Raw genomic sequence first — 14,555 nt, forward strand, 5'->3', positions numbered from 1 at the left:
GAATATCTACAAAACTCATAATTATATGTCTCACCTGTACTACAAGTGACAAATAACGAGACATGTCAGTCAGAGACTGCTAACAATGGTGGTTGTTGTTCTCTGTTCCAGCAACGACAGGAACAGGTGAAACAGGAAATATACTTGCCATTGCACTAAGACAGAGATTCATAACTGGAGAGAGGTTTCACAATTTTATTTTATTATAACGTTATGACGTGGTAATGTTGTGAAACTCTGTGCAAGTATAGCAGGGTATCTGGAGGCGGAAAAAATAAAAACGTTATTTTGTGGCACAGTCGCCAAGCTTGAAAAACCAAAAATCTATTTATAGGTGTGAATGGATGGAGATGCACATCAATTTATATTTCAAAATGATATCTGGTCTATTTACTAAGAGGACGACTGTCATCAAGGCAGCAACCTGTTTTACTCATGGTGTGTCACTAAGACGAAGGTGAATCCAACACAATCTAAGCAACTAAGGTGTAATCATAATAAAATTAAAGGACTTGGCATAAGATATTGACACAACACACCTAAAAGTTAAGCTATTATGCACAGGTTACTTATTACACCCAGTAACAAGCCCACTGGGGGGTGTTATAATATAACTGCAAATGGATAAACATCAGTTTCACAAAAATCTGTGCTATCCTGCTATCTCTCACCATCTGCTATAGAGAAATATTATGTTTGAGTAAACAAAACCCCAATTGATATCAATTTATGTGTTTAGAAAACATTTGTTAAGTTTTAATGTGCTTGTTTGTGTCTGATTGAGACCCCCTGTCTGATTCTAGTTGACTATGCTCCACCTGTGAGGCATGTGAATGAGTCTTATTGGATTTAAATATAAAGCTCATTGAGTACAGAATGCTGATTTTGGTTCCATTAGTTGGATATGTTCTTTAGGACTAAGGACCTCAGCTCTTTTATTCTTTATCCAAGCCTGTCTAATGTTTTTCATGGAATTTTTCCACGTGCCATCTTTAGGCTGGATGCATTTTGAGGATTTGCTAATTATTACATTAAGGACTTTCCATTCAGTTCAGTTGTATTTATACAGCGCCAAATCACAACAACAGTCTCCTCAAGGCGCTTTATATTGTAAGGTCGACCCTACAATAATACATTCAGAGAAAAAAACCAACAATCATATGACCCCCTATGAGCAGCACTTTGGCAACAGTGGGAAGGAAAAACTCTCTTTTAACAGGAAGAAACCTCCAACAGAACCAGGCTCAGGGAGGGGCGGGGCCATCTGCCGCAGCCGGTTGGGGTGAGAGAAACCCCACTTAACTTTCGCCTTGTAATCGGAAGGTTGCCGGTTCGAGCCCCGGCTTGGACAGTCTCGGTCGTTGTGTCCTTGGGCAAGACACTTCACCCGTTGCCTACTGGTGGTGGTCAGAGGGCCCGGTGGCGCCAGTGTCTGGCAGCCTCGCCTCTGTCAGTGCGCCCCAGGGTGGCTGTGGCTACAATGTAGCTGCCATCACCAGTGTGTGAATGTGTGCGTGAATGGGTGGATGACTGGATATGTAAAGCGCTTTGGGGTCCTTAGGGACTAGTAAGGCGCTATATAAATACAGGCCATTTACCATTTACCATTTTCCAAACATGCACTATATTATCAGAAACGTATGCTTATCTGCTTTCACACACATGAACTTGAGTGACATCCCATTCTCATTCCTTGCATAAGGTTTAATATGATGTCAGCCCACTCTTTATTGTTCTCCTGGCAACCGCCAAACCCATATACATCCAATTGCTTGCAGACCGAAAAACATGATTACCTCTAGAGAGTACTTTTCCACTGCTCTAGAGTCCAGTGGGGGAGTGTTTTACATCACTGCATCTGATGCTTTGCGTTGCACTGGGTGATGTAAGCCTTGGATCCAGGTGCTCGTCTATGGAAGCCCATTCCATGAAGTTCTTTATGCACTGTTGTTGACCTTATCTGAAGGCCACATGAAGATTGGAAGTCTGTAGCGATTGACTCTGCAGAAGTTTGGCGACCTCGGTGGACAATGTAAGTTGGCATCTGCTTATCCTGCAGATATATGGTAATTATGATTCAGTAAAAGGACTAGATGTTACAATCCCTGATAATGCATTGCTTTAAATGGAGAGAATCTTGAAGGATGGCTGTTATGAGGAAAGACAGCCATGAATTATAATTACGTAGTAAACAAAAAGTGTGATGTAACTCCAAACATGTTTTATATTTTAGATTCTTCAAAATAGCCACCCTTTGCTCTTCGCATTCTCTCCATGAGCTTCGTGAGGTTATCACCTGAGATTTTTTTCTGACAGTCTTGAAAGAGTTCCCAGAGATGCTGAGCACTTGTTGGCCCTTTTGCCTTCACTCTGCGGTTCACCTCAAACAATCTTGATTGGGTTTAGGTCTGCTGACTGTGGAGGCCAGGCCGTCTGGTGCAGCACTCATCACTCTCCTTCTTGGTCAAACAGCCCTGGAGGTGTGTTTGGGGTCATTTATGCTGTTGAAAAATAAATGATGGTCCAACTAAATGCAAACCAGATCCCCAACAGTGTCGCCAGCAAAGCACCATCACACCACCTCCTCCATGCTTCACGATGGGAACTGTGTATGTACCATGCAGCTTTTCTGCTTCCCACAAAGACACAGCAGGTGGAATCAGAGATCCCAAATTTGGACTCATCAGACCAAAGCACAGATTTCCACTGGTCTAAAGTCCATTCCTTGTGTTTCTTGGTCCAAACAAATCTCTTCTGCTTGTTGCTTTTCCTTAGTTGAAGTTTCTTAGCAGCTATGTGACCATAAAGGCCTGATTCACACAGTCTCCTCTGAACAGTTGATGTAGAGATGTAGAGATGTATCTGCTACTGTGTGGCATTTATCTGGGCTCTAATCTGAGGTGCAGTTAACTTGTGGTTTCTAAGGCTGATGCCTCAGCATTGATCCTCAGCAGCAGTGGTGAGTCTTTGATGAATCTATTTGAAGTTATTTATCAACTTTTTCTTTGCTACATAATTCCATATTTTTTATGTCTTCAGTTTGTATCTACAATGTATAAAGTAGTAAAAAGAGAAAAACCACTGAATGTCCAACCTTCTGTGTGGTAGTGTTTATTTGAGTCTGTATATCTACTTTTGGCCTTGTGTGGCTTATAGAAATGAAATTCTAACTTGTATATACATTCTTTTTTCATTTGTTTTCTTTTTGTCTTTTGTTTTTGAACGTTATAAAAGATGTATGGTGTGCAATCATTCCATCTTGGAAAAAGAACAATTCAGTGAACTCATTAAAAGTCTAATTGTTATGGAAATGTCTGACACCAAGGTTATCTGTTCAGTTAGCAGTGTTAATTAGTTACTTTGAAAAAGTAACTAATTATAGTTACTAGTTACTTCTTAGAAAAAGTAACTGAGTTAGTAACTGAGTTACAAGATTCCAAAAGTAATTAATTACTTGAAAAGTAACTATTGTTACTTTAAAAAAAAAAAAAAAAGTTTAACCCTCTGAGGTCCAGTTTTCACTACTTTTGATGTTTCCTGTAGTTTCCTCTACAAATCATACGCACAAGTTTTGCAAACAACAAAGTTATTTGCAGCCATTTAGCTTTTTTATAACCATTTCAAACTGTTTACATAACAATCAGGTGTTCTACATTCAAATTATTTGTGCCACTATAAGGGAGAACATCACAGCCTGATACTGCAGACAGCAGTCTCTCTCTCTCTCTCTCTCTCTCTCTCCTCACTCCCCCCCCCCCTCCCTCCCTCCCTCCTCACTCCTAAAACCAAATGTCATGTTGCCAGATCATTTGTTTGGATTGGTCGACATGGTGCATTTTCCCAACAAACCAAAGGGGCTGTTTTTGTTCATAAGCTGAGAGCGCTCGCTGCGCTGTCCTTAGACAGTACGTGATGAAACTATTCAGGAACAAACAGGCGTATATATTGTTTATCATGACTTGGGTTTTGCGTGGCCTATCAACACAATTTATAAACTGGTATATGTCACATTGTTGCTTTGTCATCTTGAAGTGGTCATGTGATTGGCTTACCACGACTACTTTATTCTTCTTTTGCCCCCTGAGCTCCAGGTGTTGTGCCAAAAAGTGATCGTCTGTCAGAAAGTGATCGCCGTCCGCGGGAGCGCGCAGCTGCTTAAAGCTGTAGCGCCCAGATTACTTACAGCTGCTTCCGTGCAACTGATATAAGATGCAGTAAGCTGAAGACAGCTTCAACTGTCTGTTTGTTGAAAAATAGTAACACAACCGCATTTTCTTGTTAACGGTAACGGCGTTGTAACGATAGAAATAGTAATTAGTTAGATTACTCTTGACTGAAAAAAGTAACACTGTTACTTGTAACGCCGTCATTCCCGTCACTGTCAGTTGGTGACATATAATCACATCTAATTTCCACGTCTCGTTTTTTAGGCTGTGGGAGCTCTAATGTTTAAATGTGTCCAGTTGAAAGTCTCAGAGCTGTAACGGGGCAGTTGCCACCTTTAGAAATAAACAGCAGCACTGAGGGCACACTCGATGATAAAACTATAAACTGGAAATAAAATGTTTGTGTTCCCTAATTCATCTTGTCCTTTTAACAAGCGTTGCATTTTACTGGAATGTTTTAGCAATCTTTAGAGATTTTTATCCCGGTTTGATAACAGCTATGTAGTCAGCACTCACACTGATAATTATCTGTGAAAGAAAAGTCATGTGATCCATGAAACCTCTGTCCGTGTTGCCCTGACACTTGAACACACAGGGAACTTTGGGTTAACTTGGCAAGTTCCTTCATGTGTCTGTTTATCCTGATCTCCTATGTTAGCGTAAGTGAATATATAAGTGAAGATATCCTTTTTTTCCTCATTTTTGTTTTAATTTACAGGTACGTCTCCTGTGTGTGGCCACTCAGTATGGTGATCGACAGAGTGTGTGTTACCTCCTCAAAGAGGCTTGCATCCCTGTGCCTCTGGAGCCATCTAACAGCAACCCTGCTGTTTTGGCAGCGCACTATGGCCACACCGACTTGGTCAAGGAGCTACTGGACCATGTTCCCGGTAGGAGTACAGCATACAGTCCAACTTTCATCCTATGTGGATATATAGATTCCCTATGTATTATTTTGGTATTAATTATTCATTATAAAATGAATGACCACCAACAGCGAAATGTTGGCCACTTGGTCCTTAACAGGACCATGGCAAGTGCATGGACAACCTTTCAGATTTACACATCACAGCAAACAGTACGGTTACAGAGTTATTACCACGTACAAACAACTTGTAGGTCAAAGTAGCTATACATGTAAAAGAAGCCTGACCCTGCCATAAACCTGCTCCCCCAGCAAGTAACTCAAGATTATCTTCAGCAGATTAATGGACTAATAATAGATTACCTTATGAGTAAAAGAAAAATGGGGAGTTGCAAGCTGCAGCATTGATTGGACAAGTTCAGTTTGTAGCCAGAGATTGAATTGAACGATGTGCTCAAAAGCCGTAGCATTAAAAAAAAGATGAATACCAGAGTGTTAGTGAGAAGAGGTGTTTTTCTTAAAGTTGAATACCAGGTTGGCTAAAATGGCTGCTGCCACCAAGGCAAAGACAGGTGAGCTCCCTGGAAGCCTGCCTCAGGTATGCTGTTATCCACACCTGACCAGGTGTGGCCAATTAGCACCAGCTGAAAACATGGAGGAGATTAGGGGCTGCAGAGGGACGTAACAAACAAATTAAGGACCGAGAGGACTTTTGGTATTAATCAGGCCAAGAAACAGAAAAGCAAATCATCAGCTTACAAACATTCTCCGCTCGAAGCCATTCCTCACCACACCCGCAGATTTGAGGATTACATCGGAGCACAATAGCTAAAGTTTCATTAGCGATTGCAGGAGATAAAAGTCTCAGTGATTGGTAGTGGATCTAACTGATGCAAGTGATGAAGAATAAAGTAGGCTCATCCAGGCTATGAATTTCTTTTCGAGGCTGAATTTCTCTCGAGCACGGAAAAGATGGTCCTACTCTATCGAACGTGTTTTCAGCATCTAATGAGACATGAAGCTTTACCTTTGAGGACGTTTGTGGGAAAAAATGTCATTTTCTTTTTAATTGTTTCAATTTATTTGATTAGATTGAAATGGATGAAGGAAGAATTGTTTATGTTTTTAAGTTCAGTTCAGTTTAGCTTCATTCATATATATACAGTCGCCTCAAGGCGCTTTATATTGTAACCCTGCAGTAATGCTGAGAAATCTGAACACTGCAAAAAGCACTTGGTCACATTCATAAGTAACTATTTAATTCAAGGTTTTTGTGAAGAAAGCGCCATCTTTCAGCGACACTGTGTTTGTAGTGGAAAGAAGAGATGGGCGGGGACTGTAAACCTGATAAAGTAACTGGTGGGACCATGGTGGGGTTATTAAGGTTGTCTTGAACAGAAAAGGCAACAGTAGAGCATCTGCATTCGCCATGGCACATGATTTAGCAGTACAAACCTGTTTAAACTGGGAGCCTATTTATTATTTTTGATTTCATCAACTTTTCAAAAACAAATAAGTAACAAATCACTGGCAAACAATCCTGTTCTGACTACTCCGCTCTTGGTAGGTCCATGCCTGAGGAAAGATTTGCTCAACTCGATGCTGGCCACATCTTGCCAGGAGGGTCACCTCGATGTGGTTCGTCTGCTGGTCCAGAGCTATGATGCTGACGCCAAGGACTGTGCAATCCATAGCGATGAATTTGCTGTCATCACTGGCCTGCCACTGTATGCTGCTTCACAAGCAAGTAAGGATATACTCACACAAGAGTCTAGAAAGCAATAGAACAAATCACAAATTCAAAATAGAAGAAAATGTTTTCATCCTGGTAAATGATGATAGTGACAATTTTATTTATATAGCACGAGGTCACAAGGTCCTGACTCGATTCGATCCACGATTCGATTTGAATCGAGGAAATTTTGCCTCAGACAGCCAGAAACATTTTACAATTTTGCATAATTTTAAAAAGTTTAAATTTGTTCAGTATTGAACAGCAGAAATGAGGCTTTCTTGTCGGAAGTAAGTAAAAAAAGTAACAAAAAAAAAAACCAGCGGCCGACACCGTAGACTGCTGGGTAACAAGTAGGGGTGGGTTTTGATTCTCAATTAGAGAGAGAGAGAGAGCTCTACATGAAGTGTGATTTTTATCGTGGTGGAAGTAAGAGGAAAATCGTGACGATGTTTATGTGAAGCGTTGTTTGGATCGTCTGTGGCTGCTGGTTCAGTCGGTGTTGTTTGGAGAGAGATCAAACCTGTAGCTTCAGAATCAGCGCAAAAAGGACGTAAACACAAAGCGCCAACAATCAGTGAGCTGTCAGCTTTCAGCCTCCACGGCGTGTCCACGTCGTGCCATCGGGTGAGAAAGGCGGCATCTAGGGCTGCACGATTAATCGTTAGAAAACCGCGATCTCGATTCATACTTATGTGCGATCTCATTTCCAAATGACAACGATTAAAAAAATAAAATAAAAAAAGACGACGATTGTAGCGCATTTTGATCCGGGACGTACTCTGCATGAAAACAAGCGCTCACTCTTCCTGCTCAACAAATGACGAGGGCGGAGCCTTATACCACGTGATACAGAAGCTGTGCCGTGTGATGCTAAAATTAGCAGGAAAAAAACCACGGCGAGCACGTCAGGGATGACGAGAAAGTGACAGGAGAAAATCCGTCCCGGTCAACCACCCAAACATCAATAACGGGAACCTTATACAGCGCTTCCCTTTACCCGTCGACCTCAAAGAAATTACGGAGGCTATCACTTATCACCTGACCACAGATATGGCTCCATCAACACTGCAAAACGAGGGATTTAGGAAAACGATCAACACCCTAGACAAACGCTACACAGTGCCGTCCCACAACTATTTTTCTATTGTTGCACTACCTGCTCTATACACGCAGCGTCGAGCAACGGTGGAGACGGAATTACAAGCAGGACAACATTTTGCAGCAACAACAAAACGTGAGACATTTGTTGTTTTTATGTTTATTTATTGTTTTTATGTTCAGTCTCAACTGTTACGAAGTTGATGTGCAGTTAATAAGTGCAATAAATATTTATACTGGAAAAGAAAATCGTGAGAGAATCGTGATCTCAATTCTAAGCCAAAAAATCGTGATTCTCATTTTATGCAAAATCGAACAGCCCTAGCGGCATCTCGCTGATCCGGATGCGTGGACCACGTTTTGTGTTTAACCCTTTGTGCAGAATCCGTGTTCCTGCTCTCATTTACTGTTTTAGATGTTTGGTGGTTGTAGGAATTTTGTGAGGTTTAACCTGAGATTCTGGTGTTTTGGGCAAAATAAATTTATATTCAAAAATCGATTCAGGATTTGGTCAGAGGGCCCGGTGGCGCCAGTGTCCGGCAGCCTCGCCTCTGTCAGTGCGCCCCAGGGTGGCTGTGGCTACAATGTAGCTGCCATCACCAGTGTGTGAATGGGTGGATGACTGGATGTGTAAAGCACTTTGGGGTCCTTAGGGACGAGTAAAGCGCTGTACAAATACAGGCCATTTACCATTTTTAATTAATCGATATCACGTTGTCCAAGCCAGAATCGATTTTAATCGATAATCAAAACCCACGTGCACAAACCTTGGCAGTTTGTCTGGAGCGTACAGCTGTGAGTTAACACAATTCACAGCAAATTGACTTCAGACTATGCAATTAACTCCCCTGTATACCAAAGTACTTCAGAGTCAAATGTGGAGCCGAGTGCCCAACAGGTGTCCCACACACCAGCTAATCTGCAACAGATCAAGCCTGAAGTAATGCTGTAAAGAAGAGCAGGCTAGACTTCCTCCACAGTGATGTGAGGGTTCAATTTAGAAAGCTGGGTGTGCTTAGTTTTTCTAAGGACTATGTGTTTGGACAACATGTCCATATGAAGTAAAGACTGTGTTTTGTTTTGTAGATAATGAGGAGATCGCTCTCTTCCTGCTGCAAAACGGAGCAGGGTTCTCTTCATACACCCTTATGGACCATCCAGCCTTCAGCAAACGTATTCTCAGACTGAAACTGCAGGAAACATACGAGGCAGAAGGAGACAAGGTCCGTGCTGCTTATCCAGTGAATACATGGCTGTTAAAGGAGATTACTGTTGTTGATCACATTTTTATTTCTTTTTTCTTATCTCCATGTTTGGTCTTCATGTCCTGTCAGATATCTATTCAGGATCTCTGCAGGACTTACTTATAGCACGGAGAGTTTATACAGTACTTATTTAGGAAGGTAACTTCATTGTTTTATTGTGTGGGAAAGTAAATGTTATTAACCTGTTTCCACCAAAACTGCCAGCCTTATATGGGTGACCACAACTGTCAAAACATAATTAAAGCCCTAATAAATTAGGGGCTGCAGAGGGACGTAACACCTCCTCCCTCAAAAGTACTCTAGGACCCCTACATTTATTAAAAGCCCCTCTGAAGCCTTCAGGTCCTTGATCCACAAACCTGAAATAAAAGTAAAAGCTAACAGAAGCACAGTGTTCACATCTTTAAGCATGGATGCCCCTGCATGAGGATTTAAAGTCGCCACACTGAACACACAAAAAGTAACATGTGACCAACACAAAGGAGCACAACAGTCAAACCCAAAATGATTACCTGACCTGCTAGAACACAAAACCAAACGTAGCAACAAATAATCACAACCAAGTGATCTGTTGACTCCACCACACAAATAATCACATACAAGTGGCGCTATACCACAACAAGTTACTTTAATGCAGTGGTTCCCAAACTTTCTTTGCTGGGCCCCTCCTTGTTTTACAAGAAAAATGATGCCCCCCCCCTTCTCGCGCGTGCACACGTGCACAAACACACCCTCCAATCACACGCGCCCATATTTTGCTCCATTGCTGTTTATTTCACACCTCAAACATTTAGTAAACAGTTAAGCAAATACAAGTAAACAGCAATAAATTACAGGTAGTAATAAAATAAACTACTAACTCGTTTACGCTGCGTCCGCACCTACACGGGTGATTTTGAACACGCAGCTGTTTCGTCCACGTAAACAATGTTTCGAATCAAAACTGAGATTTTTTAAACTCCTTTTTTGCGTTTCCGTGTGGACGAGGAATACAGAGTTGGTCACGCAGCGTCAAAGGTATGTGCCTTTATTCACGTCACGCTGTGGCCACGTTATTGTTTACATGAGATGAACTGCAGAATGATAGAGACAAAATACTGTTAATCTGACTGTCTGCAGGTTTTACACGCAGTTACTGTCCCTCTGTTTACAAAGGCAGAGGCGTCACGGTGTCATTATTTTACATGTAGTTGTTTTTTCCTGTGTAATAATGTTCAACATTGTTATCAATACATATTTCAAAAAATGCCTCTCTGTGCAAAATGGGTTCAAAAACATAAACAGCTGTTGGATCCTGTTAGTCTGTGATGTAAACAGCCCAGCGCTGCTCCTGATGCAGGGGAAACCAACCGTGCAGGGAGACCTACCTCAGCACCTGTGCAGGTGAAGCCAAAGGGCAGATTTGCTTCAGCAGATTTTCTAGTCTTTGTCTTAGAATGAAGTTGGTTTGGAAACATATTCAGCGACGCTTCATCTCCTGCTTTGCGTTTGTGTGGGCGCCCCGTGCTAGCAGTGTCCAAGCATTTTGTTTTTTTAGGGTTAACATAATTAAAGCCCTAATAAATTATTAACTATTTTCAGAATATGTGACCATTAAGAGTTGTGAGAGGTAGCTCTGAATGCATCTGTGTTCTTCACAGTCTAGTAAAACATTGCCCTGTGTGTGTCTGTGTGTAGGTTGTCAGTGTGTGTTGGCGTGGTCTTCAGCTGCCTTGGTTGGAGCTGGATTGGTTCATGGATGTCTCTGCGCATATCACCCAGCTGGACCTGTCATCTAACTGCCTGTCTTCTCTGCCCTCCGTGGTGCCCTGGGGTCTCATCAGTCTGAGGACTTTGGATCTTTCTAACAATGAACTTCAGGAGCTTCCTTTAGCAAACAACTCCCAGGAAGTCATCTGCTCCAGGTACATGAGGACATAGTCCTGGAACGCCTCCATTGGGAATTTGTCGATTTACTTTAAAAATTAGCAAAGGAAAGTCATTCACACGCTAATAATTTTGTGTGTGTTGCCCTTTTCTTGTCTTGGTCTTTGTCTTGCCACTGAACTTTGCCTTGTTCACAATCAGGTAAATTACCTTTCTTCCCAGTGCTTGGTATGAATTTTCTTAGCTCTTCTTGACCGTGTCTACAAGCCTAAAGGCACAGAGTTGCTGCCATGTGATTGGCTATCCTGATAATCTATACTTAATTGATTTATAGACAAATGTAATTGTAGGGTAGGGATAACCCTAACCTCCATTTTTCCTCTGCTTTAGTTTACAACAGGTGAATCTCTCTGAGAACCAGCTGAGCAGTTTGCCACCTGGACTTCTCCATCTCACTCACATCCAGAAACTCTCTGCTGCCAAGAACCAGCTCACAGTTCTGTTTGACCTCCCTAAAAGTATGTTCCAACTTTTCTTCTATGTATGTACTGCTGTATGCACTTATGGACAGAGATATGCTAACCCTAACCATTTTATTTTTTTTTGCCTTAAATGGAACAACAGATATAGGTGAGATGACTGAAACAGTAAATGTATAAGTCAGCTACTGTATAGACGAGGCGAGTCAGATTCTTTGTACTTGAAATAAAACTTGTGTGTAACCACATAAATTTAGGGGTACGGAAATGAAAGAAAGAAAGAAAACATTAAGAAGTAAATAATAAATGTATTAAATAATAAATATAAAACATTTGAAAAACAAAATAAACTTAATGAGAATAAGTCTTAAATGTATTGTTACTAGAGTCTTTGAGGTGGGGGGGTCAATGAAAGTTCAGATGTCTCCCAGCACTGACAGGGAGCGAGGGTAGCATGGATGCACTTGTTGTGTAAACATAATTTATTTCACAATTCATCTTTCAGGCTCATCATGTTTGGTTTTAAGTCTTATTTTATTGCACTGAAACACCCGTGTAGTTTCATTTTGACTCTCCCCTTCTCACATGGGTGTCACACAGTCTTTCCCACCTCACATCCTGCAGAGATGAGCAGGTGAAAGAACATCACAGATAAAGGAAAAAATGTTCAAATAAACAGATGAACATGTATGGAAGGAAATTTGTCTCAAAGGGGTCCAAATAAGGCTGGGCAACTGATTTGATTCCATTTTTACTCAGACAATCAGAAATATTCTAATTCAGATCATTGGTGAGACGTCATCAGAGGTGTAAACATCGCAGCAGAGGCCTTTGTGTCAAAGTAACTGAGGATAAAACACAGAAAAACATGAAGGAGATTTTCCTGGCCTAGATTTTTATAGCAGATAACCTTAAAAATGTTCTGCAGTAGAAGAAAAATGGAAGAAACCATGAATCAACAAATGAATATTACCTGATGCTGCTGAAGTGAAGCAAAGTTACAGAGGTTTGATTAGAGACATGGCTAAGCGTTTTGCAACTTAGCCTCATTTTAAAAAGTTTACATTTCTTCAGTTTTGAACAGCAGAAATGAGCCTTTCTTGTTGGGAAAAGAAAACAGCAGCCGTCAGCGCCGTACACAGCGATAGTCTGATGCATAATAAGCGCATAATGCAGAAAACAGATTTTTGATGGTAAACTGGTCTCTGAGTACACTGAGAGAGAGGCACGATGTGCAGGAAGTAAACGCAAAAGGATTTCATGATGATATTTTTCAAACGTGAAGCGTAGTTTTCTTTTGCTGCTGGTTCGGTGAATTTTGGTCGGAGTGGCAAAACCTGAGTTAGTATCGCATTATTCAAACTAAAATGGATATTTTAAACCCACTCTAATTACAAATGCACACAGTGTGATCCACAAGTGTAAACTAAGATTTACAAACGTGTGCAGTACAGTCGTCCCTCACTATAACGCGCTTCACCTGTCACCTCGCAGTTTTGCAGATTTTTTATGTGGAATTTTGCTTCTTTTTTTTTTCCTTACAGCGCATTGTGTTCTGCCTCCTGATTGGCTGTAGACCATTGTCAATCAGTCTCGTGCCGTGTCTCCTGTACAGTACAGAATGTGTTCAGCTTGTCAAATTTACATACAGTGGGGCAAAAAAGTATTTAGTCAGCCACCGATTGTGCAAGTTCCCCCACTTAAAATGATGACAGAGGTCAGTAATTTGCACCAGAGGTACACTTCAACTGTGAGAGACAGAATGTGAAAAAAAAATCCATGAATCCACATGGTAGGATTTGTAAAGAATTTATTGGTAAATCAGGGTGGAAAATAAGTATTTGGTCACCTCAAACAAGGAAAATCTCTGGCTCTCACAGACCTGTAACGTCTTCTGTAAGAAGCTTTTCTGTCCCCCACTCGTTACCTGTATGAATGGCACCTGTTTGAACTCATCATCTGTATAAAAGACACCTGTCCACAGCCTCAAACAGTCAGACTCCAAACTCCGCCATGGCCAAGACCAAAGAGCTTTCGAAGGACACCAGGAAAAGTATTGTAGACCTGCACCAGACTGGGAAGAGTGAATCTACAATAGGCAAGCAGCTTGGTGTGAAAAAATCAACTGTGGGAGCAATCATCAGAAAATGGAAGACATACAAGACCACTGATAATCTCCCTCGATCTGGGGCTCCACGCAAGATCTCATCCCGTGGGGTCAAAATGATCATGAGAACGGTGAGCAAAGATCCCAGAAGCACACGGGGGGACCTGGTGAATGACCTGCAGAGAGCTGGGACCAAAGTAACAAAGGTCACCATCAGTAACACACTACAACGGCAGGGAATCAAATCCCGCAGTGCCAGACGTGTTCTGCTGCTGAAGCCAGTGCATGTCCAGGCCCGTCTGAAGTTTGCCAGAGAGCACATGGATGATACAGCAGAGGATTGGGAGAATGTCATGTGGTCAGATGAAACCAAAGTAGAACTTTTTGGTATAAACTCAACTCATCGTGTTTGGAGGAAGAAGAATACTGAGTTGCATCCCAAGAACACCATACCTACTGTGAAGCATGGGGGTGGAAACATCATGCTATGGGGCTGTTTTTCTGCCAAGGGGACAGGACGACTGATCCGTGTTAAGGACAGAATGAATGGGGCCATGTATCGTGAGATTTTGAGCCAAAACCTCCTTCCATCAGTGAGAACTTTGAAGATGAAACGAGGCTGGGTCTTCCAACATGACAATGATCCAAAACACACCGCCCGGGCAACAAAGGAGTGGCTCCGTAAGAAGCATTTGAAAGTCCTGGAGTGGCCTAGCCAGTCTCCAGACCTCAACCCCATAGAAAATCTGTGGCGGGAGTTGAAAGTCCGTGTTGCTCGGCGACAGCCCCAAAACATCACTGCTCTCGAGAAGATCTGCATGGAGGAATGGGCCAAAATACCAGCTACTGTGTGTGCAAACCTGGTAAAGACCTATAGTAAACGTTTGACCTCTGTTATTGCCAACAAAGGTTATGTTACAAAGTATTGAGTTGTATTTTTGTTATTGACCAAATACTTATTTTCCACCCTGATT

The 14,555-nt window shown here is 41.7% G+C and overlaps 1 protein-coding gene across 1 annotated transcript in view; it reads left to right on the top strand.

The window, feature by feature from the left end:
• Nucleotides 1-14,555, top strand: part of lrrk1 (leucine-rich repeat kinase 1) — an 89,397-nt gene that overhangs the window by 10,232 nt on the left and 64,610 nt on the right. The window contains exons 4-8 of the mRNA XM_085463618.1: nucleotides 4,885-5,056; nucleotides 6,599-6,778; nucleotides 8,951-9,087; nucleotides 10,807-11,033; nucleotides 11,386-11,513. Coding sequence (XP_085319744.1) covers nucleotides 4,885-5,056; nucleotides 6,599-6,778; nucleotides 8,951-9,087; nucleotides 10,807-11,033; nucleotides 11,386-11,513 — 844 coding nt within the window. The remainder of the gene's footprint in view (nucleotides 1-4,884; nucleotides 5,057-6,598; nucleotides 6,779-8,950; nucleotides 9,088-10,806; nucleotides 11,034-11,385; nucleotides 11,514-14,555) is intronic.

Source organism: Copadichromis virginalis, linkage group LG1 (genome assembly GCF_057382275.1).
Source record: "Copadichromis virginalis isolate Kocher_CV1m ecotype Utaka linkage group LG1, C_Virginalis_male_GT1.1, whole genome shotgun sequence".
NCBI classification, from domain to species: Eukaryota; Metazoa; Chordata; class Actinopteri; order Cichliformes; family Cichlidae; genus Copadichromis; species Copadichromis virginalis.